Source organism: Macrosteles quadrilineatus, unplaced genomic scaffold, assembly GCF_028750875.1.
Source record: "Macrosteles quadrilineatus isolate MER2022 unplaced genomic scaffold, UCM_ALF_1.0 Scaffold_12__1_contigs__length_5162894, whole genome shotgun sequence".
Classification (NCBI taxonomy): Eukaryota; Metazoa; Arthropoda; class Insecta; order Hemiptera; family Cicadellidae; genus Macrosteles; species Macrosteles quadrilineatus.
Window position 1 is genome coordinate 312676 of NW_026542605.1, and position 25143 is coordinate 337818.

Below are 25143 nucleotides of genomic sequence, written 5' to 3' on the forward strand. Positions count from 1 at the left end.
AAATCCAAATTATTGATTTAGGGGGTGTGGAGTGAACGATAGTCAGGGCTCGGGGTTATGGAGTGAAATAGTTCAAAAGGAGACTCAGACGTTCTAATGACCTCTATATATGTATAAAAGAGGTAAAATTAAGAACTTATAGTATTTATTTCAATAGAATGTAAGGAATTTTGAAGGCATTGGTTAGTAGATTCATTTCAATTTTCAATCTGGGGATTTCTAAGTATCCGCACATCATTTGTAGCACTATTCAAGCATGTCAAGAAGTTGGTTGGATAATGTGTTGGTTCAGTTTGAATTAGTTCTACTAAGATTGGAAATACTAATAATTGAGTAATTATGTAGAATAAGAAAACAAACAATTTTAATCAGGGACATATTTCCGAAAATATTAGCGGGACATATTAGGACATATTAGCGTGGAAATCTAGTTCCTAATGATGTGTCACAACACTATAATTACATTAAAAAATATTTATATCCAATATGGCAGATCCAATATGGCTGATCCAAGATGGCGGCCCAAAAAGCGTCCCCTATTGAAATTATGTACGGACCATCCAATAAATATCGGTCGTGGTTCCAAGTCAATATCTCGAAAAATGTGTAAAAAAACATGTGGTATCTTTTGTTGCAAAATTTGTCCAATATTGGGAAAAGCCGCCATTTTTCCTTAATTTAGGGGTTTCCCGTGGACTGATTTTTTGCAACTTTTGGTATGTCACTCTGCACACCACAACAATAAAAATAAAACCATAAAATGTTTAGTAGCAAATTTTTATACGATCCCTGTGTACGTTATTTTTAGTTTGCTTGGACTATTACATTAATTTATAAAAAATATTTTTATTTGAAATATTTTATTATTTCTACGGGGTTTATTTTTTGTTGTAGGTACATGTATTTGGTATCATTTTAAAGGTAATTTCAGGAGGAACATTAAATGTATTGACGACTTTTCACCAATATTGATTGGGAAGTCAGAATTTCAATAAAAAGCAAAAAACTACTGGATTTGGCCGCCATTTTGGAAAAATGGTGGTGTTCCACCAAAGATATTTTTGGAGACTTTTGATATGTTATTCACAATACTTTTCACTATCGAACAACAATGGTTTCATCTGTGTTCTAATTATTTCTAGGTCAAACCATATATTCAGGGGCCTATAAAGCATTGCTGTATGAATTAGTTGTAAAAATCACACAGGCATAACAACAAAGGAAAAAACCCCGCTTTAGTCAAGAAACGTCCATTTAAAATTTGGTTTAACTTTCACACAGACCTTTGCATTTTTTTTTAACTTTGAGAGTTGGTATTGCAAAATAGTTGACTTTTTTATGTCAGTCAGTAAAATATAATAATCGACTTAATTAAGTGGGTAACAAATATTCAAAATAATTTTCATATGTATATTTCTTAAAAAAATTACAACATATAATGTAAAGCAGTATAACAATGGTGTCAGAATATAACAACCGTCAATAGGTTTACAGTATAAGAAACATAATCACAAAACAATAGTTAGGTCTAAGTGTATAAAACTTAGAAGTCAAAAGTACGAGTAACGTCCAACGAGTAACGTCCAGTAACGAGTAATGTCCAGGAAAGTAGAGTTGAAATATGATAATACCTAAGTCTGTTGAAATTGATTTACTTGGAAACTTGTGTTACCAACCGAATACGTAATCCACTGCTTTTGTCACAAAACTTGTACTTTTTGTTGGGGTATTTTGTGACCCGTGCACCTGTAACAGATATTGTAAATCTTGAATTTCTATCAACAAATACAAACATTTTTAGATTAGCAGAGTTAAACAGAGTTAAAATAACAAATAAATACTTTTGAAAGAAATTTTATGACATATGTAGTGACTGTTTATTCATATTAGCTAGGATCGGCATGATTTTAAATTTACATTTGATTTAGTACATTTATGCTCTATCATTAATAAGGCAATATGAGGTTGAGCTCAAGAAATATTTATAATGATGTTGCTTGATCTGAAGGTAGCACAATAATATTCCAGAATAAAATTAATAATGCTCGCTGGAAAATCCTCATGAGTAAAAAAGTAGCCTAACTTATCTAATAACAGCTTGTATTCATCTAACAACACAGCATGTGTATACCAAAAACATGAATAGATCTGACAGTATCAGCTGTAATACCTTAAGTTCTATATGAACTGCCAGAACACATGGTGTTCCGTAAGTAAATAGCCAAAATCCAGGAAAAGGTTTTATGAGTCAAAATAAAACAAAAATCAAGAATAAAACTTTTTTAAAGAAATGCCTTGTTAACAAAATATTCAGCGTTTTGGATTTTTAGTATTTAAAATGTATATATCTAAAACTATTAAAGATATCATTATGAAATTTGGTATGGTTTTAGAAATATATTTTAAATACTAAAAATGTTGATATCTCGCTAACAAGGCATTTTTTCAAAAGATGTTACTGTTGATTTTCATTTTATTCATACCTGATGAAGCTTTGATAGAGGAGGATATTAGCGATGTTCGAAAATACTATTTAAACATGAAAAAGCTTATTATTTATTCTAAAGTATGAACTGGCAAACTATAGAAGGACTGGAGCATCACTGTTTGTAGAATAGAAAATTTTTCTGCAGAAAATAAAGTTGTAAACTTTCTACAGAAATATTTTCTGCAAAAAAACAATTTCTCTAACTTGTTATGTAAAATTTTCTGCAAAAACATAATTATATACATTATAGGTTAAGTGTAAGAAAGGGCCATGTGGCCCTTTGTCTGCAAAGAAAATATTTAAAAAAATTCCAATTAAAAAATCTAAAAAATAAAACAAAACAAAATTCAAGAAAATAGTTGGGCAGGTTGGGCTTTCTGCAGCCCTTCTCGTCTTTCTGCGACAATGTCGCACTGTCGCCCGTAGTTCTGCTTTGGGACCTATTTTCTTATCACCGAGAACTTTTGACCTCAGTTACTTTCACAGCAAAATCAAACCCATCAAAATTAACAAAAAGGTTAACACAAACCTCATTTTCCGTTTGGGCTGTCATGTTGAGGGGACGTCCGCCCCGGGGAGACGGAGCGTACGGTGAAGTGGGGGATGTTACCAACCGTCGCTGGGACAGACGAGTCACCTGAGGGGATTTGGGTGTTGTCGGCGTGGCAGTACTGCTGAACATGTTGGTCATATCCTTCAACGCACTGCCTTGTTGTGTCTGTAACCACAAGTGTAGGATAAAATATTTAAGTCTTGAAATGTAAAAAGTTAGTAAATTTGTAAAAAGGAAAACTAATAAATTGTGTTTTTAGTAAAATATTAATAGCATGGTATAAGATAAATAAATTTGACAAGTTTGATCAAAATGTATCCATAAACAAGCAAACTACAACATTTTACAAAATTATCCATAAGAATAACATGGGAATTTCAAATTACAATTTTTGATTTTTCTCTGTTACCAATAACGGTACTATATTATATACTATATCATTTGTTTTTTTGTTTTTATAAGCCCTTTAAGAAGTTTTAGAGAAACTGAGAAATTTTGTGTTTTGAGGGTCAAGAATGAGAAAAACAAATTTTTACCCCATAAAACCCCTTGTAAAACCCCGTTCCCATGGTCCGATCATGCTGGTTCGCAAACTCATTCAAGCTTATCCTCCCTTACACCTTTAAACCAAATTTCATCAAAATCAGACAAAAATTACTCAAGTTATCGTGTTCACAGACACATATGTCTATATCTATATAAAACATACATATATACAAATTTGAAGGAATGGTGTTTTTTGCCCCTGGGGACATCAAAATGAAAAATTAAATAGTTCCCACGCATATGTCTTACCGTGCCACCTAAGGTAATAGCTAGTTCCCTTTAGGGAAATTTGCTAAACAACAACTAATAGGCATGCAGTTGAAATTCAATGAGAACTTTCATTTTGGAATGCCAAATAGATTTGGCAAAGAATTTCAGTTTAAATTAAACTATTTCTGGCACAAAAAATATTAAAATTTTCTAAGAATATTCAACTTTAGATTATAATGAAGGTCTAAGGTCTGAGGAGAAAATGGACATGGCCTAACTAATTTTCTTACTATTTTACCATGATATGCTACATACTTTACTAAGTGATTCAAATGAGAGTTTTGCAAAATGATATTCTACAATGGGTTATAGGTGAAGACGATTCTGTGGAAACAATCGAAGTTTTAAAATATGTATTGAACTAGTTTTTGATAATAATCAATAATTCCATTAAAAACCATATTTAAACTCACTGTACAGGGGCACCTTCTAAGAAAAGTCTGTCTATTATTCATGCTGTATCTTAGAATTACAGGTCTTCTCATTGAATAATTGATCTTTAAAAAAATTGCAAGAATAATGTAAAAAACTTGAAATTTGAATTAAAGTTTAATAAAATTATCAAATAACTATTTGTGTTTATCTGCATATTTGCACGTGCTTCTTAGCCATTCATTTAGTTCAATTTATTCTGAAACATAACCCAAAAAACTATGAGTTTAATACTCTGGCAAAAACTGGAAAAATCAGACCATTTCTTTTGTAAATTGGACCCTAAAATCCAGTTTTTTGGTAAATGGTAAAGCAAGAAGTGCAGAATGTCATCCTTATCCTACATCCTTGTGCAGAACAGGTCAGCATGTGCATGTCACGACCCTTGTACAAGGTGGTTGTAATATTACAATGGTAACCTCAGTAATCTGTATAAATTGGAACTGTTTATATTCGTAGGTGCATTACAAAAGGATCAATTGATATTCCTCCCACACAAAGCATTTCATAACTTCGACTTGTGTTAATATTTTGAAACATTTACTCAATTATTTTACAAAACCTCATCTTCTTGGTCACTAGCCAAAATTGTTCTTATTAGATATGACTATTATCACAAAGAGCCAAATAGTGATTAACAGGATTCTAACCTGGTTCTCCATTTCTCAAGTCCCGCTCTGAAACAATTAAACCAGCTGTGTCACCACTATAATTCTATTAATAATTACTCACATAGTCTCTGCAAGGTACAACTCCGATCATGGTGTGTCCGGAGAGCACCTTTCCATTGTACGACAGTGCTCGGCGAGCATCAAGCTTGCTAGCGTAGCAGATGTTCACCCAGTTGCCTTGGCCGGGAAATCTAAAAGGAGTTAAGAGTTAAACAACTAATTAGTTACACCAAAAAATGTCAGTGGTGATCATATTAGAATCTGAGAGTAAATCAGTCTTTTCATCCAGAAAATGTTTATAAGCAAATTCACTAGACAAATGCATAGTTTTGTTGTCAGGATTTCCCTATGGTACCTGTGAGTTAGTTTAAATCTGCTTGTTGATTGCAAGTTGTATGTGCATATCCTACTAATATTGTAAGGTACCAAATTTTAAGGGGGGTAAAAACGTACTACGAATAAATGAACACCAGAACTTACCCGATTTTTAACCACAGTAGCCTACTCCTAGGCCTATGTGTTGGCCATAGCTTGGGCTATGGGCCAAAGAACGTAGGCCTATTTTTATTCACAGTGAAGTACACAAACACATCCACAACTACATATTTATTCATAATAGCACTTTGTTTCACATAATAAAGTTAAACCGACCGATTTTACAGATATTTAACGCCGCCGACGACATAACCCCAAACTGGTGTTTATTTGTTGACAGACGACAGATGAAACTAGACCAGCTCAACAAGTGAATTCGATCAGCCGTTATCTAGTAGTACTAAAGTTCGCCGCTTGAGCGCGTAAGCCTCGAGCGGGCAGCAGGAACGAAGGATTTTACTCAAAGACAGGATTATTCGTTCGTACGCCGTCTTCGAAGTAACTTCGTCATTACATTCGCCCGTTATCAACGCTTGCACGATCAGCGATAATTTGTTTACCGAAGGTTAGCTATATTAGTTAATCACATTGCTACGATTTACGTTTAGATTTCCGTTTAACATTCGCATTCCCGTTTCCAAATTCGATTTTCAATAACTAAATTTTATTAACTTAGTTTTCGCCGACTTGTACAAAACCCGCCAGTTCCTGCCTGCCAGTGACTAGCGGTGGATATTTTTCGGCTCTTTTAAATAAATTGGCTATTAAATTACGTTAATTCCGTTCGTTTCACGATTAATTATTACTTAAGTTACTCCAGTAAATTCGCCGTTTTAATACCCCGAGACTTGTCGTCTGAGTTCTAAACCCCGTCTTTGGCGGGTGAAAGTATCAAGTCTTGGGAGCAGGCTGAGTTGAATAATCAGCTACGACAATTAATATTAAATTTATTTTAAACCTATCACGATAAATTATCCGTCCAATTATATTAATTAGGCCCCGACGACTCTGTGTAGGGATTGGGTTTTACGTCATATTATATTCTATATTATTTACCTAGGCCTTTAGTCCATTATTTTAAAGTTCATTACGAGTAATTGAATCAAATTGGCTAAGATAGAATACTCGTCGGCCCTACAGAGTCATTCCAAAGGTTAGGCAAAATTTACCAAAACATTTTTACGAAGGCTGGGATGATATAGCTCCAACTGGGCGTCTGCAGGATTTCCTGAGCGCTTCTAGAGCTCTGAGCCTTCGATTAAATTTAAATAAATTGATCAGTCAAACCGTGACAACTTCGTATCGACCCCTGGATTTTTCTCGGCTCCTTCTGAGCACTCCGGGGAAGAAATTTGAGGGTGGCCAGTTCTAGGGTAGGCCTAGCCTGACTTTGGTGAATACTAGTTTATTCCCCCCCTAGAATTTTGCGTCACAATATTATAAATGAGAAAGTTTGGATGTATGGATGGATGTATGTTTGTGACAAGTGAACGTGAAAAATACTGTTCGGATTGGGCTGAAACTTGGCATGATGATAGCTCACATTCCCGATTAACATATAGGCATATTCTTATTTCAAAAATCCTTTCAGGCTCCGCCCCAGTGGCTCTGGAGTTTCCCATGTTAACCTTATGAGAAATGGAATTATTGAATCTTAACAGCTGTTTCAATTAAACAAGTTGGTTCTGTTCTATGATGTTCAATAGCATTAAAGTTACAAGGATTACCAACAGGGTGCAGCACTATTATTTCTTTTACATTTATGACAACAGCTAATTTGCAACCAAAAGGTGAGTGAGCGTAGCGAACGAACTTCAACCTGGAGGCAAGTTAGCGTAGCGAATGAGCTAACCTGAAGGCAAGTGAGCGGAGCAAACGAGCTCCAACCTAAAGGTGAGTGAGCGTAGCGAACGAGATCATCTTGAAAATTAAGAAGTTAAACGGGGCAAAGCCCGCGGGTTACAGCTAGTTATCTATATTATAGCATAGACGGAAGGAGCAATCTGATTAGTCTAACTACATATTTGTCCACATAAAGGGTGGAAATTGTCCCGGGACAGTTAAATATTTCAAAAATTAATAAAGATAGAGCTTTAAAACTTGGTACACAGTTACTGGGCATTAACATAATTTTAACACGTGATACACTACCTCTTCAGCGGGGGCCGGCCCACAAGGAGTCAGAAGGATATCTTAAATGTAAGCATAGGTCGATATGCACATCAAATTAAAGGTTTTTACTAGTTGGTAGAATACAATGCCACAAACGAGAACTCAAACAGACAACCAAGTCAAAAATGGCAGCCGTTCAAATATTTCTTGATCCTGCCATTTTGAATATTTGAGCGGCAGCCATTTTATACCCAGTACTAATGAAGACCTTTAATTAATTTATGTGCATATCGACCCATGCATACGTTTATGATTTTCTTCCAGCTTCTAGCGGGCGCCCCCCTGAGGAGGTCGCGTATAATAGCAATGCAATTTTAATGCATCTTTGAACAGCTGTCATTTTTGACTCTGTTGTCCGTTTAAGTTTGGTTTTGCGGCATTGTATTTTACTAACAAAAATCTCTTTAATTTGATGTGCATATCAACCTATGATTACATTTAAGATTTTCTTCTGACTCCTAGCGGGCCGTCCTCCTGAAGAGGTAGCGCATCTTTGAATAATGTGTTAAAATTTAATGCAGAGTAACTGTGTAACAAGTTTTGATGCTCTATCTATATTACTTTTTGAAATACTTAGCCGTCCCAGGACTTTTTTCACCCTGTATAGTGTATATAGGGTGTTTTAGACTATGCAGGATTCAAGTGTTCAATATTAAAACGTGAGAAAGTAAAGTAGATTTGCTAATAATAATCATGTCGATCCACCAAAAATCTCAACTTTCGGCTTAGGACTAATTTGAAAGTTTTGGTGGTTTAAAAATAGACTTTGAAAGCTAAGAAAACTCTCCTAGAAGGACATAAAAAATAAATAAACACAAATGTTCAAAAAATTATTCAAACCAGGTAATCAAAAATTTTAAAAAACATTAAAAAATCAAATTATACATTTACCTGTGCTCAATAATGTGTCCCACTTGAGAGAACTGTCCCAGGACGGATGAAGCTGCGGCTGGTGGAAACCCAAAAACTGTCACCCAACGTTCACCTTCTTCTGCACTCCTGCGGAAACAATCAGCTACGTTAGTGACAATGTCTTGTGAAATGTTACAGTCATGCAAGAAACCTCAATAGGACATGAAAATTGCTTAGAGACACAAAGTGTGATCAAACCTGAATATACTTTATTTTAAGTACAATTTGCACTGAGTTGTTTGTCAATTAGGAATGTTGTTTGGGAATGATTAGGTGTAACAAGATGTATTACTGTTTTTTTCCAAACCTTTGAGACGACTAAAAAAATCACTATGGTTGAAAGTTTAATTTGACACGTTAACAATGAAGCATGTCAGTCAGTTGTGTCATAAATTATAACTGCTCAAGCATTGAAAACACAATGTACAATATTAAAGAAAAAATTAACACTTAAGTGAAGAAGCACTATTTTCAAAATTATATTATTTTACTTAGTTACAACTATAATAATACCTAATTAAATCTAGTTTATAACTAAGAACGAATTTTACATGTACAATTTGTTATAAATAATATGCAGCAAATTTAATAAAATGATGATATTTGTAGGTTCACAAACATACTCGAAATTGTTGAGCCTAGTGATGGATTTTACCCCTGTGGTGTCCTGTATAGAGCAGGGGGGTGGTTTTAACCCTTCCTCCCATCCCCTCAAAATGAGTGATAAATTATACCAACAAGCTTTGTAAGACGTTACAGGTCAAACATCTACAGGGCAGGGATACTCCAACATAGGTAGGTAAGTGGTAAATCACTATGTAATACAATGAACTTCGTATTCTGCAAGTATATTTAATATCTCTTTGTTTGTAATATTTAAAGTTTTATATCTGGTTATGTAAAAGTGTGATGATGTTGATAAAATTTGTTTCTGTTATTTTAGTCTGCACTTTACTCTTTGGTTGTACCACAGGACAGGCAACAGTATGTTAAACAGACGGTTTTGTTTGGTTGACTTAATATAGTGTTTGAGTGGGTAAATCAAAAATAAAAACGGTAAGTATCAAAACAAACTCCACTTGTATTAGATAGTCCAGTTAATTACCATTTCCCGTGTACTTATCCCATACAGGATCGATCATAAAAATTTGGATTTAGGTTCAAAGTCTACCCAGTGGCTATCACTGGGGTTGTTTTTTTCCATAGGGTTGGATGAAATGCCAACATCAATTGGTAATCCTCCCACACAAAGCATTTCATAACTTCGACTTTGTTAATATTTTGAAACAATTACTCAATTATTTTACAAAACCTCATCTATAATATGTTACATAAAAGTTTAGGGGTGTAGTCAAACCTGCTAGGGGTAGAACATTTTTGCATTGAAAATTGTGGAGATAGCCAAAATAAAAATTGACTAATTCTAAGCAAATTTTTTAAAACAGATAAACCTACATTTATTTAAGCAAGTTTGCGAACTAACATGATCTAACTAGGGGAACTGTGTTTTATTTGGTAAAAAAATAGGTATTCCTCATTTTTTACCCCCAAAACATAAAATTTCGCAATTCTTTACCAAAATTATTTTCTGGAGCTTTTATAAAACAAATTAAGTATATTGAAGCATTTTTGTACCGGTACTCCTAATAACTACGGAGAAAGAAAAACAATGTAATTTTGAATTCCCATGTCGTTCTTATGGAGAATAAATAAACTGTTGTAGTTTTCTTCTAAGAGGTAGTCTATATAAAATTTTGTTAAAATTTGACAAATTTGTTTATTTGATACTAAGCTATTAAATTTGTAATAAAAAACACACTTTATTACCTTCCTTGTAGCTGCAAACCTGAGTATTTATTAAAATTGATGTTATTAAATTAAATAGGAAATAAATCTAAACATTTAAAAGGAGTTTGTAAGTGAAAATATAAAAGACAAAAAAAGGAAATTCATTTAGTCTGCAGGTTTGCTACGTCAGGGGTATTCTTGTATTTCTATTGTTTAAATTCAACATATTATGGGTTTTACCTATTATAATAAATAACCACTAAAATTTTAAAATACCTTTTGAAATTAGTTTTTAAAAAAGGCCTACTAAAAGAGTTACTGAATGAGAGAAAATATTGTTGTTAGGCCTACCTGTTTTATGAAGTAAGAGTATGGTTTGAATCACTATTATTAGTCTGTTTTTATTTTTAATACTTAGTTTCAAACTTTCTACCTCTGAACACATGCCCGCCAGTACATAGCAGACGTTACATACAAAAATAGCCACCACATGGTTTCACAAAGGCACAAGGTGTGTAATATAAAACTGTTTAGATCCATGACAAAGCCCTTATAAATGGTCTGGAACAGCCAGTTATTTGACTGAGTTATAGTTAGTTGGTACATTAAGTTATTCATGTAACAGTAAACTAACTACAACTTGTCCTCTGGTATCACAACCAAAGAGTTTAAATCAAAGGGAGAGTACAGCACACACTGTAAAATTTTGCTTCAAAATAAGAGAGAAAAATGAGTCTGCACCACAAAACAAACACCAATCAGGTTTTGGGTTTTACAATGGAATGAAAAGGCTACCTAGTGTCCTAAAGTCAAAAATAAAACATGTTACTCACGATTGGTTTGTGCTCTGTTGTGGTGTGTGCATCAGCTGAGCGCTTGGCTCATATGGGGTGGTGGGGGTGGAGGGGGGTAGGGCAGAAGCAGTCACGTCTAACGTGTCAAACAACCCTACAGTAGGAGGCCCCCCGGACTTCTCCCTCTGGTTTTTGTGAAACCTGTAAATGAAAAATGGTTTAGTTTCAAATTATCTTGTTGTACTTTGGCTTTGTGCTTGGGGAAAAGGGTATGGACGTGAAAATGGTGCGCTAGAGGGTTAACAGAAGGCTATGCCCAAACATTTGCACCATGAGGCTGGCAGTAGGTGTCCATCAGGGTCATTTATATCAATTCGTATATAGGCTACCAAGGAAAATTGTGGTTCGGATTCCACTATAAACTGTAGGTCCCTTAGTTGCCATTTAGCTGTATGGGCTATTAATTAACAGCTGCGTCTAAGGAATGTCAGCTTTAGTCACTAACAAGACTACAAGATCGCGCCACTCATCCTACACTCATCTCCATTCATACTTGGCTTAAAATACCTACCTACTATGTATGGTCGCCATTTCATTGAACAGTATTTATACAGTGATTAAATTAAGGAAACCTAAGCTTGCAGATATGGATCAGCATGTTTAAGACTACTACTACTACGGTTTACCATTGTCCTTATTATCTTATCAGTTAAATAATCTCTTGTTCAGGACAGAGTTACACATGCAGTAGGCTAATTCTTAAGCAAGAATTCCTTAACTTTAATCACTACCTTAAACAAATTGATAAATGACCGATCTGAGGAAAAAAGGCACTGAATTTTCCTCCCAATATTTCTAGAACTAGTAGGTAGTAATTAGGAACTAGAATAGTGGTTAGGAAAGAAATAGTAATTAAGCACTAATGTCATATTATTTGATATATCTCACTTGGCCGCAGTTGGACCTCATTGGAAATCTTCATTTTCGGACAGTCCTCATACATAGGTTCCAGATGCTTTGTTAGCACAATACAAGTGACCTGAATCAGTTACCGTACTACACATTACAACTTTCAGCATCACACAGTAAAAATATATACTGTAGTTGACGTCGATAAGTCATAGAAAAATATGTAAAAGGCTTACAATTACTTGTATGGGAGGAAGAATATGCTTAGTGATTAGCGTCTCGGTCTTTGTAGCAAGAGAGATTTAACCCCCAGCATATCAATAAAAATTCAATGATTTTCTCCAATTTCCCTTAAAATTTATGTGTGAATCTTTCATACAAAATGCAACAGATACAAAAACCAAAAATTAAAACTCTTACGGTACCAATATGACTCTTACCTAGAAAAACTCTCGTTGAGTGAAGTGGGTCCAATTGGTCCCGGAGTCAGAGGTGATGTAGCGGATAACCCCGCAGTGGTAGGGGCAAAGTGAACTTGGCGGGGAGTCTTGGTGGGACTGGTTGGTTGAGGTGCAGGGTCCCCCATCAAAAAACCTGGCAAAAACGGAGACGAAGGATTCTGAGTTCCCGGACTTCCCACAGGTGATCCTAATGTCATCGGCTCCATTTCTGATCTCTAAAAAAAATTACAAAAATTAGTTAGAGGCTTTTATTCTTTCACGTAGTAAGTTCATATAATGTTTTTGTCATTCTGTACATAGAATTAAGGAACTAAAGATTTTTATTCATTATTTAATATAGTTACATAAAAATATTATTTTGACATCATGTGATTGTATGCAAACAAAAAACACAAAATATGACACAAAATTGCAGTTAAAATATTGAGTTGAATGTTTACCTTATTTTTAAATTGGAACCAGGGGCCCGTTTCATAATAAACTACAAGTTACAACTTGTAACTTGTAATTTCCATAAGATTTGCATTGGACGATCAGCTGATTTACTAATAATATTAGTTTGTAGTTTATTATGAAATTGAGTATTAAGCTTTTAATTCATGAAATAAAGTCAATGGGTGGTTATTGGTTATTTAACATTATTGTAAAGATTTGTTTTATACATATTTTCATATTTTACAATAATTTACAATAACACGGCTTCATGCTACTTTTGCTATTATTATAATCTTAACAATAATACTACTGAAATGATTTTATTTCTATAATCATTGGTTAAATTAAATACTTAAAATGTAAATAACATTTTACAGTTCAAAACCATATGTTCTAATTTACCATGTGTGATTTTCAGATTGTTGCTAAAAATAATATTGTTATGCCAGAGAAATAAAATTTTGATGTAATAAAGTTTTAATAAGTTCTTAAAAATCTAAAGTTCTAAATTTTTTTAAAGTTTTTTAGTCTAGAGTTTCAAGTTTAATATCATGGTGCGTATAAAACGTTCAATCTAGCAGTAAGGTTTAAGTAAGTTACAATAGGCCTACATAAAGAAAATGTAATTGTAACTGTCAAGATTTAACCTAAAATTCCTTATCCTACAAACCTCTGATATAAAAAATAGTTTGCAACTCTCTTTAACTAATACAGATAAAGAAAGCAATTTATCAGGAAATTTAACTAATTATCTAGGCTACTAATTTTTATTTTGTTTCTAGTTGTCCGGAGAAAAGCAAATAACGATGGGAGAGGGGCAGTTCATTCAAGAACAGGCAATTACACAGGGATACCAAGGAATGAATGGGGAAGGAGAACCAAAAATAGAAAAGGATAATTCATGTACTGAAATGGGAAGTACTAAGAACCCAAAAAAGATAGTTGTCTGCTCTATGTGTAATGGAAAAGGTAATAAAATATTTTCTGTTGAAAGTACAATTAGTTTTTTGTCCTCACAAAAAAAAGACTAAAAAAACAACAAACAGAATGAAAATGATATGCTATAACGACTTTTCTCTTTAGTGAATACTTTATTGTAGTAACAACTCTGCTGCTAAGATAACTTACGGTACATACATTTTTTCGTATATTGTCTACCAAGAATTAATTCAAGGTTTAGGCACAGACACCATAAAACTAATATTTTTTGTACAATAATGTTTCATATTAAAGGCCCCCTAGTTAAAATCCTATTTGATCCTATTTGACTTTTATTCATTTATTCTTATTGTAATTTTAAAAAGTAGTAAACATTTATCCAGTCTAGGTGTAAGTTAATAGTTATTGTTATTTATAAGATGCTCACCAACATTTTTTAGGATACTATGAAGAAGTTCAAAAGCCTGAAATATTCATTGATGGTAAGAGGCGAGAAGAAAATTCAGAAAACAATGGAAAATGCTGTAAGTTTTTTAGAGACCATTACTAGCATTAAATCGCTAGAGTACTTAAGACGACTAATTAAACATGTATTTTATGAATATGATCTGGCTACATGTGTGGCATCAACAATTTGACTTTATATTAGTATTGTAGGGCCTATACTCTGTATGATGGAACATGTCTTCTGACTGGAGATCTACCTGGAAGCTGGCCAATGGTTTAAGGTTCGGTCCAGACCTGGGTGGACGGAGGGTCAGGGGACAGGTTCCATCAAACAGACTATGGCATGAACAAATGAGATGTTTTATAGCCCAATGAACATAAAACAGTATAATATGGTCACAACAATATAATATAGAACAAAATTAATGCCTGACAAACTTTTCTGAAATTGGCTCCTAAGCTTGTTAAGTTTAAAAATATAAACCTGAGTGTTAAAATAAATTAGAGTAATTAAAATTTTGGAAAAAGTTAAATATTAAAAAAATGAAATTGCCTTTTATTATAAGTCTATAGGAAATTCCCTTTCTTGAAGGGACGTCTAAAACAACAATCATAACCTGGAAGCTAGCTGAACAGGACAAAGAATCAAACGTAAACGCTGCAAAAATGTTTACCGTTGTGGAAGTTATTTAAACTAGGCTAACTGATAAGTTAAACTCATTATTTTGCAGGTCCTCTGCCATCTATATCACAACCCCGTCCCCATTACCAGTTGGAACAGCTGTTTAAAGCAAATGATGGCAAAGCACTCAGTAGAATGTCAGATTCTGTGATTGCATCGGTAAATACAATATAGCATCTTTATTTTGCATTATTTGGAGTATGGTATGATTAAAATGTCTAATGATAACCTAACAAATTCATCAGTGATTATACTTTACTGGTTAAAAGGAACTTAAAAGAGCTACTAGGTACTTCCTAACTAATTGGATACCTATTCATTTTAAAATAAATTTCTTTGGTAAACAATCAGAAAGAAGCAAATCCAAAAGGCTATGTAGCAAATTTAAAATAAGTACAACAATAAAATAAACCTTACTAAATGTGAATTTTTGAGGTGTTAAGAACTTTGATGTAACAACTCAAAATCAACACATACATCTGGCTAAAAAAGACCTAAAAAATTCTGGGACCTTTCATTTTTTTAGTATTGCAAATTATACATAAAAATTATCCTATTTAAGCAAATCACAATTTTTTTAAATCAAACTGGGGATGGTCCACAAGGAGTCGGAAGGAAATCTTAACTGAGAGCATAGGTTGAGTATAACATTAAATGAAAGGTCTTTATTAGGGAAACACTGTGCCCAAACTCAAAGTTTCACCCCAGCCAAAATTTCAAATCACCGCCTTCAGACTCTCGTTTAAGATTTTCTTCCGACTCCTACATCCACAAAATGACAAAAAAGTTCATAATTGCTTCTCCAAAAAGTATATTTTTAGGTATGGTACTTATGTGGCTAAGTTTAGTTTCATTATCAGGATAGTTCGAAAAATGAAACATTCCCAGAATATTTAAGGACCCTGTATATACGACAGACGCTGACTATATGAAACTAGGCTGTTTGCGTGTAATGTTCCAGACTGTTTCAAAACCAGTGGCAAGACTTCCCCCAGTACACGTGCCTAACTCTATGGGAAGACTATCTTCAACTAAACATTCCAAGAGCAATATGTAAGTTAAAAACTACTGAGACTGAAAAACAAACTTCCACAGACAAAAACCAATTCTAAATTAATGTTTGTACTTACAGTCCTTACGTTAAGTAGGTACTCAAATTCAGATAAATATGTGTACAGTCTTTCAATAGCAAAGAAAGTAGTGAGATTTTTAAATTACTTACAATGTAGTCATGAATTTACAAAAATTTTATGGTTTTACATGAAGTCTGATCATCTTTGTTAGATACCAGGATTATATAAACCTTGCTTGCTTAGGTAAAATTTATAGAATCAGCCAAGAAATCACTGATAGACCTTCTAGGATTTTAGTACAAAATATGAAGAGCAAAAATAAAAAATTCTTTTGTCAAAGTCAATATTTAAGATTGCCGTTTTTTTTGGGAGGAATCTTGGCATTAAGGGGAAAACTTCAATACAAACAGAAAAGAATAAAACCTAATGGTGAGGCTGGGAAGGATAAGTGGTTTTTTTTTTTTTTTTTATAGGTTACTTCTCATTTTTTTTAGGAATCCATAAATCACTGTTTTTACATAAAACTGAGTTTGAATAGAGTTTGTTAGCATGAACACAATTACTTTTAATCATGTTGACTCGTTTTATAAGATTATACATTATGTTTTACTATATGATAAAAAATTGTTTTTTAAAATAAAGTCAAATAAAGATTAATGTTAAAAAAAATAACGTTTTATCGTTCCAGAACCGCTCATATGGGTAATCTCCTACTGACTACAAAACAGCTTGACAAACATCCGGAAGATGTTGCAAGGCTGGCTGCCATTAAACTCAACAGGAGCGACTGGTAAGAACTGCACCCATTATGTCCATATGCACTGCAGGCCTTTTACATTTGTTCACAGCACTTAATACTGAGGCGAGGCTTTTGCCAGGTCGGCAGTGGATCATTGAGGAGTTAGTGTGTGATACAAACAATTTTAGGGTATTAGTCTCAAACATTGACAGTTCCTCCCACAGACATACTATAAGCAGCCTAGTCTACTATACGTCCATTTAAAAGCCCCATCCAGTTTCTTTACATCAAGATTTAAATGATTTTAAGTTAGTTCTCTATAACTTTACACAGATGATCTGAAGTCACAGTTCTATTCGGCTGGCAATGGTCGTTTTGAACTTTGACAGGCTAGTCAAAATTTGTCAAGCTGAATAACGAATGACGATTCTTAATAATTTTTCAGGCAGACAAAGAAAGCAGGTTTGGAGGAATGCCTCCAACTAGCACACTCATATCCAGATGAGTTGGAGCCCCACATGAGCCTCGTGTACCGAGCAATCAGCTGTCTGCTTCATGGCCACCGCCCGCACATCACCATGTTTGCTTGCCAAGCATCACGCGAGTTCTTCGCACACATGCGCTCAACTTGCCGGCCGGTTTGTATATACATTAAAATGGGAACCAGTTTTGCAGAAGTAGTCACAACACTAATCTGAATTACGTTTATAGTTTTAATCCTATTGTAAGTGTAAAATAGACTTAATTGTCAAACTAGTAGATTTTCTATGACAAAATAATGATTTCAAAAAGTTTTCCATTTGAGAAATGATAATTTGTTGTAAATGCTGGAAGATCGTACATGTATTTTGGAAATGTTTTTAATGTTATAAATTTGTTGTGGTATCCTTTTATTAATTATACTTTGAAGTCTTCTGTGGTAGTACCTATATGAGAACTTCTCTTTTATTCTGGAGTCGTCATGTAGGCATGTTTTTAAAGTAAATTGAGTTGTATAGAGAAAAGGTACAAAACGAATAATTAGATGGGTTTGGTTTCAACAGCCTAACAAAACTCAGTCTTACAAGGTTAACATTAAAAAATGGGAAAAAATAAAAACAATCATTATGGAGAGCAAGGAAGGAGTTTAGAGAGAATCGTACAAAAAATATAGAACAAATGAATATTATTTCTTTGGTTATTTTTAACAGTGCTTCATTTGATTGTCATTTTGTTCATTATTTAAAGGAATTTGATGAAATTGTTCATTCACTACTGGCCCGAACAGCTGACAGTAATAAAGAAATCAGACTGTACGCCAATGACGCCTTAGATAAAATGGTCACATACATTCAGACAACACAAGCAGTGCGGCCGATTGTGGACAAAGGACCAATGTGAGTATGATATACTGTATTTCATCCGTGCTGATGCAGTTTAATGTTCTAGATTCATACCAGGGCTAAAACTACTAAAACCATTTTGCTAAGGTCAAGCTAAAAAAATATAATAAACTAGCTGGCCCGACAGACGTTGTCCTTTCCTAATGTGGTTTTATGTCAAAAGCTCGTTCATTTTCAAGATGAGCTCGTTCGCATGGCTCAATCACGTCCTGGTTAAAGGTCGTTCGCTACGCTCACTCACCTTTTAGTTGCAAATTAGCTGTTGTCATAAATTTAAAAAAATAATAGTGCTGCACCCTGTTGGTAAACCTATTAACTTTTTAATGTTATTGAACTTGACAGAATCAAATTGTTTAGTTGAACCAGCTGTTAAGATTCTTTAATCCCATTTAAATACAAGTACTCATAAGGTTAACATGGGAAACTCCAGAGCACTGGGGTGGAGCCCTTTTGACGGATCTGCACCAAACTTCACACAAACCATCCTTGAATAATGCTTAATAATGCCTGAAAGTTTCATTGCAATCTGTAGAGCGGTTTCGGAGTCCATAAAGGACAAACAAACAAACAAACATGCATACATTGGATTTTATACATATAGATTTGAGTTTAAAATGCCCTATACTTAATAGAGTGACAATAGACTTGAATCCTTAAAATTTGATAGACCGGACAAGAGTAACATAACAAAATCACTTACGGAACAGTTAAGCAAGGAGAAACATAACTCAATGAAAATAATAATCGTATCTCACATTTGCTACAACCTACATGAACCACTATGCTAGTGTATTGTGTTTACTGTGCAGTTTAGTTTGATCAATGGCAGAACAGTCTAAAGTCTAAGGCATTGTTACTCAAGCGAGGAGATCAAGGGTCCAAATCTCATCTTGGTAGGTGAGGCAAAGCTTGGTGGAGGAGCCTTTTAACAACTGGAGGATGAGGATGGCTCAGATGGAAGTTGATGAAATTTGTGGACTCTTTCTGAGATGCAATTTTAATAAGGCATTTGTGCTATTTATTTATTATTTGCCATTAATGGTATTTGAGTATTCAGGGTGGAATAATTGTATAAGAAATAGGATTTTGGATTCATAAGAAGGCGGAACATAAAAAATGGCGTGATTAAATGAATATTTACTTATTTGCAAAACCATAATAGCTCTAAATAACTGAGTCCTTGAATAACTTTTTCAGACATAACAACCCACTAGTGCGGACAGCAACGGCAAGGCTCTTATCTTGTGTTGTAGCTCTGAAAACTCCAAACACAATTCTGACTCACCCACACTTGAGGGATACGTGCAAACGAATCATTGAAACTGGGGCACTGCTGCTGGCAGACAGCAACATTAATGTCAGGTAATTCACAACTACTGTAAGTTAAGGTTTTTAAGGGGCTTAAGCATCCACCCTCAATATAGAAATCATTTCTAAATCAGTAAAGAAGGAATTATTATTTCAAACACAAATAAACTACCGCAGAATCTCGATAACAAGACTCTCATGGGGATTATTAAATAGATTGTTGACTTCTTATCGATGTTTGCAATAACATGTAAATTAGAGGTAAAATAAATTCAACGGTATTTGAAAATTACACTTGTTATCAAAGGTGACTTGCTATTGTGGGTCTTATTAATAAAAATTTTATTTTCAGGTCTGAAGCAAAATTATTGATATCTCGGTTTATGAATGAAGAGGAGTTTGAAAGTGTTTACTATGCAGAAGTTGGTGAAAAACTAAGAAAAAGAGTGCAGAGTACTTTTATTGATATCAAAACAAAGGTAGGCCCTAATACTTAAATATGTTTATTTTATATTCTTCTAACAATAAGTGAGAGTAATACACCGAGTCCCAAAAAAAATGGATCAAATCTTCTATGGCTTAATATGTGTGTTATTGAGGGTCGTAGGAAAGTCAAGCATGGCTTATTTTAAAGCTGACATCTTTAAGTTTTTTTTAGTATGTTTCAACAAAAATCAGCTGTTCATTATTGTGAGCACGCTTGAACTTTCAAAATATAAACAAACCTCACAGTTGCATTATGAATGTGCAGTTAAAAGCACAGTGCCTCAAGTGGCCTCATTGAGACTAAATCAGTGGTTAAAGTACAAAGAAGATTTCGGACTGTATAAAATGTAAATCCAACATCCAGAAACAGTATCCAGCGATGGTACAGGCAGTTTAAGGATTCTGGAAACATCGGCCATAAAAAAGGTTACGGTAGGCCTCGACTGTCGAATGAAGCTGTTGACAGCATTCGAGATGCATATCTTCAAAGCCCAAGAAAGTCCCTTCAAACTGCTGAACGTGAGTTAAATGTATCTAGTAGTATTCAGAGAGTTCTTCACAAGATATTACACTTTGTGAAAGATCAAGGGTATAACTTGCCGATCTCAAACTTAGATGAACTTAAAGCAAAATGAGGGAAGTCTTAGGAAAAAAAATCCAATGAAATGCGACACAATGTGTGGTCTGAGCTTGAAGGCCACCTTGACTTTCTCCGAGCGAACAACGGAGAACATGTAGAGGTTAGGCGGTGAAATAATGTAAGGAAAAACTTAGAATGTTAAGAAATAAAATGTATATTAAGTTAACTTTTTATCCTTAAGAATAAAGTGTTCATATCAGTTTACTTTTGATCCGTTCTTTTTGGGACAGACAGCCGGTATTATACTATATTTATAGACTTATGAAGTTTTAATGTCATCTTATATTAGACTACATTAAAAAAGATCCTGACATTGCCAATTTCTTTTTACTTCCTCCCATAGGCCTACATAGTATTTATTAGAGAAAGTAGGCAATTGTTCAAATCAAAATTTATGAGTTTGAGTGTTGGATGAAAATATCAGTTTTTGGGCCCCCCTGAGCCCAATAAAAAAGTGGTTTGTGTGTGTGTGGAGTAATAGAATCTTACCCCCAGAGCAAAAGTGACGTCACAGCCAACAGGGGTAAACTTCTGCCCTCAAACTTTTTATTTGAGCATCATGAGTTGAATAAGCTAACATTGGATTTACTGTACCGACATCAGTATAGCCTACCTGGACTAGATTTTTACAGTAGTGAATTTAACTAGAACAAATTAAATTTTAAAATAGTAGTTTACGGGCCACAATTTTACCCCCCTCATGAGTCAGTGGCAGATCCTGGGGGGACGAAGAGGGCAACCCCCCCCCTTCAGGTGTGTATATATAGCCTATACATTTTTTTACTGGAGATAATACCGTAGTGCATTATATATGCATGATAATAGTGTAATAGTGCATACAAATTGTGTAAAATCATTTGTCACACTAAACTAGGCCTAATTAAATAAAATTATGTTTCAGATGCAAGCTTTGGACTGACATTTGTGAACACTGAACTGGAACAATATCAGTCGTGATGGTGGATATTTTACAAATTTATATATTGTAAAGCAAATAAATAAATATCTGGTGAAAAACTGGAAAATTCAAAATGCTAATTTAATGTTCCTTATTTGGCTTAATAACTTAAATGTTTAACTTATAGGCTACGGTACTAAAAACGATGTTATAAAAATAATAAACTTGGCCTAAATTATATGTTACCAAAATATATTTAATGCCCTACACTCAAGTAGGTAGGCCTACTAAACTTACATTGAAGCTAAAATAAGCTTGAAGGTTAGGCAAGTTAGCTAGATATTTTATTGACCCATTATGAACACTTTGACAAAGGCCGTAGTACTATCCTGAAAATTAGGACAATTTATTAATTACAAGGCAAAAATGTGGTTCGGGATCCACTATAAACTGTAGGTCCCTTAGTTATCATTGGCTTTGGTAACTAACATTCACTTTCCCCTCTGGCACTTTTTCAGCAACTGCTGTTTTTACCCAGAATCAGCTTTGAAAAATCATTAAAAAACTGCCAAAAAAGTGCCAGAGGGGAAAAGTGTTTAAAATGGCTGCACTTTAGTAGGCTATCTGTTCTACTTCACTCGATATATCAGGTTTGGTTAGTTGGGTTAACCTAACCTAACTAACCAAATGAAATAATCAATATATAACTTAGAATAATCTAACTTAGGATATATACCGTATCGATATTTTTCATTCGAATAAGTTGTGTAGGACAGATAGGTAGCCTAATGAAGTGGAGCCTTTAAAATATCCTAAATAATAAGTTAGTAAAAACCCATTAAAAGTATTAAAAAAATAATAAAAAGTAAAAATTAGGCTAATGCCGATTTTTTGCATTTTTCAAACACGATTTTCAGGGTGAAATAGGCGTTTGCCCCAAAAGTGCCAAATAATGTAAAAAGTGTTGAAAATAGGCTAGGCCAAATAATGAGGAAAAAAACATTTTTTCAAGATTCGTTAGAAGCCCCTTAACTTAGAGTAAACAAATACCATATAACTTAAATTGATTTTTAGTAGAACAAGAACCTCAGAAATGTAGTTTACCTAACTTTCCTATTTCCCTCACTCTAGGCCTTAGTTACACTTGTCTCTAGGTCTAACTTAGTCCAGTTCGTGGTGTACCTTAACCTAGGCTGGGCTACTATCGATGTAAAAAACCTCGAACCGAATGATAGAAAAACATTGATTTTCAAAACATGAACTATTAATGCTCATCCCTAGTAGACACTCAATTTAGCCTAGTTAAATGTCCATTTATTAGGCTTCAACCAAGGCCCCACTAGAAAAAACAGGCCATGCTGCAGCACGGGCAGCGCAACACTACGTCACAGTGGTGGATAGTTGTGATAATAAACTCTTACCATTAAAATCTTACAATCAACCAGCTTGTTTATTTACCTAAAACAATTGGGAATTGTGATGGCAATGAATTTATCAATGAAATCTATCCACTAGTGTGACGTCATGGATCCTGCAGCATGGCCTGCTTTCTAGTGGGGCCTTGCTTCAACCTAACCTGTTGAATCCAATGAGAGCTAAATGACCAAGGCTAGGGATTAGGCTATGAAAGGCAAGCTAAATAACTTAGGCCTATCAACTTACTGCTGGCGACACTCTTAAATCTAACACCGAGGATACGCATCCAGTAACAGGGCGTAGATTAGGCGTCCGGCAGTGACGTCACCGGGTTGTGGTGTGGGGGCCCAGAACGCCATTGCCCCAACGATACGGTGTTTGGTGTACAGCCATTGGTGTTAGTGGTGTAGTGGATAGAGTGCTCAGCTGATATGCAAGAGGTTCCTGGTTTTAATCCCATCGGTGATTGTAACTTTTTGTCAAAAGATTTTGCTTTGAATGCCATTTCGGGTACAGTTTCTTAACTGGGCCATGCAAATATCGATTGAAACTATCGATGCGATTAGTAAGCTAAACCTTCATGCGATTTTTTCACCATCAGCAAGTTTGGTTGGTTAGGTTAGGTTATGATAGTTTAATTTTATAGTTTAACTAGCTGTAACCCGCGGGCTTTGCCCCGTTTAACCCTTTGAGTGCCAACGTCCGGGGAACCGGACGTTTTTAAAACGAGCCAAAAGTGCCGACGTCCGGCCGACCGGACGTTTTTAGAACGAGCCAAAAGTGCCAACGTCCGGCTGACCGGACGTTTCGTAATGATCGAACACTTGTCATAACAACCGAATGGATACTCGGATTCTTTTAACCCATACATTAACATTGAGTCGAAAGTTACTAGATGCGATACATCGATTTTCGTTGGTCGAAATATCGAAAATTCAATTTTTACGAAATTTTTAACCTAAAAATCGCCAGATCGCGCTCGGCATTTTTAGCGCGACCTTCGGGAAAAATCATCGGCATTTTTTGAGCGTTACTTTTATTTCTCGCCTGGCACTCTAAGGGTTAACTTCTTAATTTTCAAGATGATCTCGTTCGCATGGCTCAATCACGTCCTGGTTGAAGTTCGTTCGCTACGCTCACTCACCTTTAGGTTGGAGCTCGTTCGCTGCGCTCACTTGCCTTCAGGTTAGCTCGTTCGCTACGCTCACTCACCTTTTTGGTTGCAAATTAGCTGTTGTCATAAATGTAAAAGAAATAATAGTGCTGCACCCTGTTGGTAATCCTTGTAACTTTAATGCTATTGAACATCATAGAACAGAACCAACTTGTTTAATTGAAACAGCTGTTAAGATTCATTAATTCCATTTCTCATAAGGTTAACATGGGAAACTCCAGAGCCACTGGGGCGGAGCCTATTGGACGGATCACGAAATTGATGGTGTATAAACCTATTCCATGACATTCTACACGTATGTACCAAGTTTCGTGGCAATCGGTTCAGCGGTGTCCGAGTTTATCACCCCCAAACAAACAAACAAACAAATATATATACAAACATCCTCTTTTATAGATATAGATTTTATTTATAATACATTTTTGATATAGCCTATTTTAAAATATTGATTATTAATCAATAATTTCAATTCGATAGTTTCAATTGATATTAGCATAGGCCTATCCCAGTTAAGAAACTACCCTTCTTCTTAACTGTTAGAATTTTTTGTATTTATAATTTTATGAACAGAATTTAACCTACATTCGATTTTTTCATCATCAGCAAGTTTGGTTGGTTAGGTTAGGTTATGACAGTAACTGCCGTACGCCTAATCCGGTAGGCCTATCCTCTGCGTATATCTAAAATCTAAACACAATTTTTAATACTTAAACTAACTAAAAAAAATCTGGAATTATTAGCCAGAGACCAACCTTTTATAGCAGCCTCGTCCCAACTTAAGCGAGCCCAAGTGTACTATTATGATTTTTTCAGAATTTTAATAATGAAGCCTTCAGCAGACCCAGAAACTAAAGAAAGAGTGTTGATGTACAACTGCTAGAGGCTGTTCCACTGCTTGTTCATGAAATGACAAGACAGTTTTACGAAGCTCTCCCGACACTTCTTAAAGATAACAAATGCTAGACGACTAGAGTAGAGAAAGAAAAGACGGAAACAGTCTTCTCCTTCTGTCTTCTGTTGATTTTGAATTTTGATTCACTCTGTTGGCTGTTCCTGTTGTTGATGTCGTCTGGCTAAGCAAAGGCGAGCGTTTCAGGGCAGGAATTGGACTAGCCTACTGCGCATGCGCAAACCGTAAAATTGAGCTGATCTC

At 34.6% G+C, this 25143-nt stretch overlaps 2 protein-coding genes across 2 annotated transcripts; one reads left to right on the forward strand and one right to left on the reverse strand.

Moving 5' to 3' along the window:
- Positions 1 to 1396: 1396 nt before the first annotated feature.
- Positions 1397 to 24944, reverse strand: LOC129004867 (nucleoporin NUP35-like). The gene is made up of 7 exons (XM_054433552.1): positions 24743 to 24944; positions 12351 to 12586; positions 11041 to 11202; positions 8399 to 8506; positions 5022 to 5151; positions 3018 to 3206; positions 1397 to 1746 (listed from the first exon to the last, which is right to left on the reverse strand). Exons 2-7 carry the CDS (start codon positions 12575 to 12577, stop codon positions 1669 to 1671), a joined length of 894 nt encoding a protein of 297 aa, XP_054289527.1. The 5' UTR covers positions 12578 to 12586; positions 24743 to 24944; the 3' UTR covers positions 1397 to 1668.
- On the forward strand, positions 13236 to 21540 carry LOC129004866 (uncharacterized). Its single transcript, XM_054433551.1, has 11 exons — positions 13236 to 13360; positions 13589 to 13775; positions 14186 to 14269; positions 14924 to 15033; positions 15836 to 15927; positions 16636 to 16737; positions 17132 to 17324; positions 17914 to 18062; positions 19266 to 19430; positions 19729 to 19855; positions 21404 to 21540. Exons 1-11 carry the CDS (start codon positions 13358 to 13360, stop codon positions 21419 to 21421), a joined length of 1230 nt encoding a protein of 409 aa, XP_054289526.1. The 5' UTR covers positions 13236 to 13357; the 3' UTR covers positions 21422 to 21540.
- Positions 24945 to 25143: the final 199 nt, after the last annotated feature.

Coding starts and splice junctions, on each gene's coding strand:
- LOC129004867 (XM_054433552.1), bottom strand. CDS start 12,577: ATGGAGCCGATGACATTAGGATCACCTGTGGGAAGTCCGGGAACTCAG. Junction 11,203..12,350: donor CTCAACGAGAGTTTTTCTAG/GTAAGAGTCATA, acceptor TTTCATTTACAG/GTTTCACAAAAACCAGAGGG. Junction 3,207..5,021: donor TTGTACCTTGCAGAGACTAT/GTGAGTAATTAT, acceptor TTGTGGTTACAG/ACACAACAAGGCAGTGCGTT.
- LOC129004866 (XM_054433551.1), top strand. Junction 14,270..14,923: donor AGAAAACAATGGAAAATGCT/GTAAGTTTTTTA, acceptor ATTATTTTGCAG/GTCCTCTGCCATCTATATCA. Junction 15,034..15,835: donor CAGATTCTGTGATTGCATCG/GTAAATACAATA, acceptor GTAATGTTCCAG/ACTGTTTCAAAACCAGTGGC.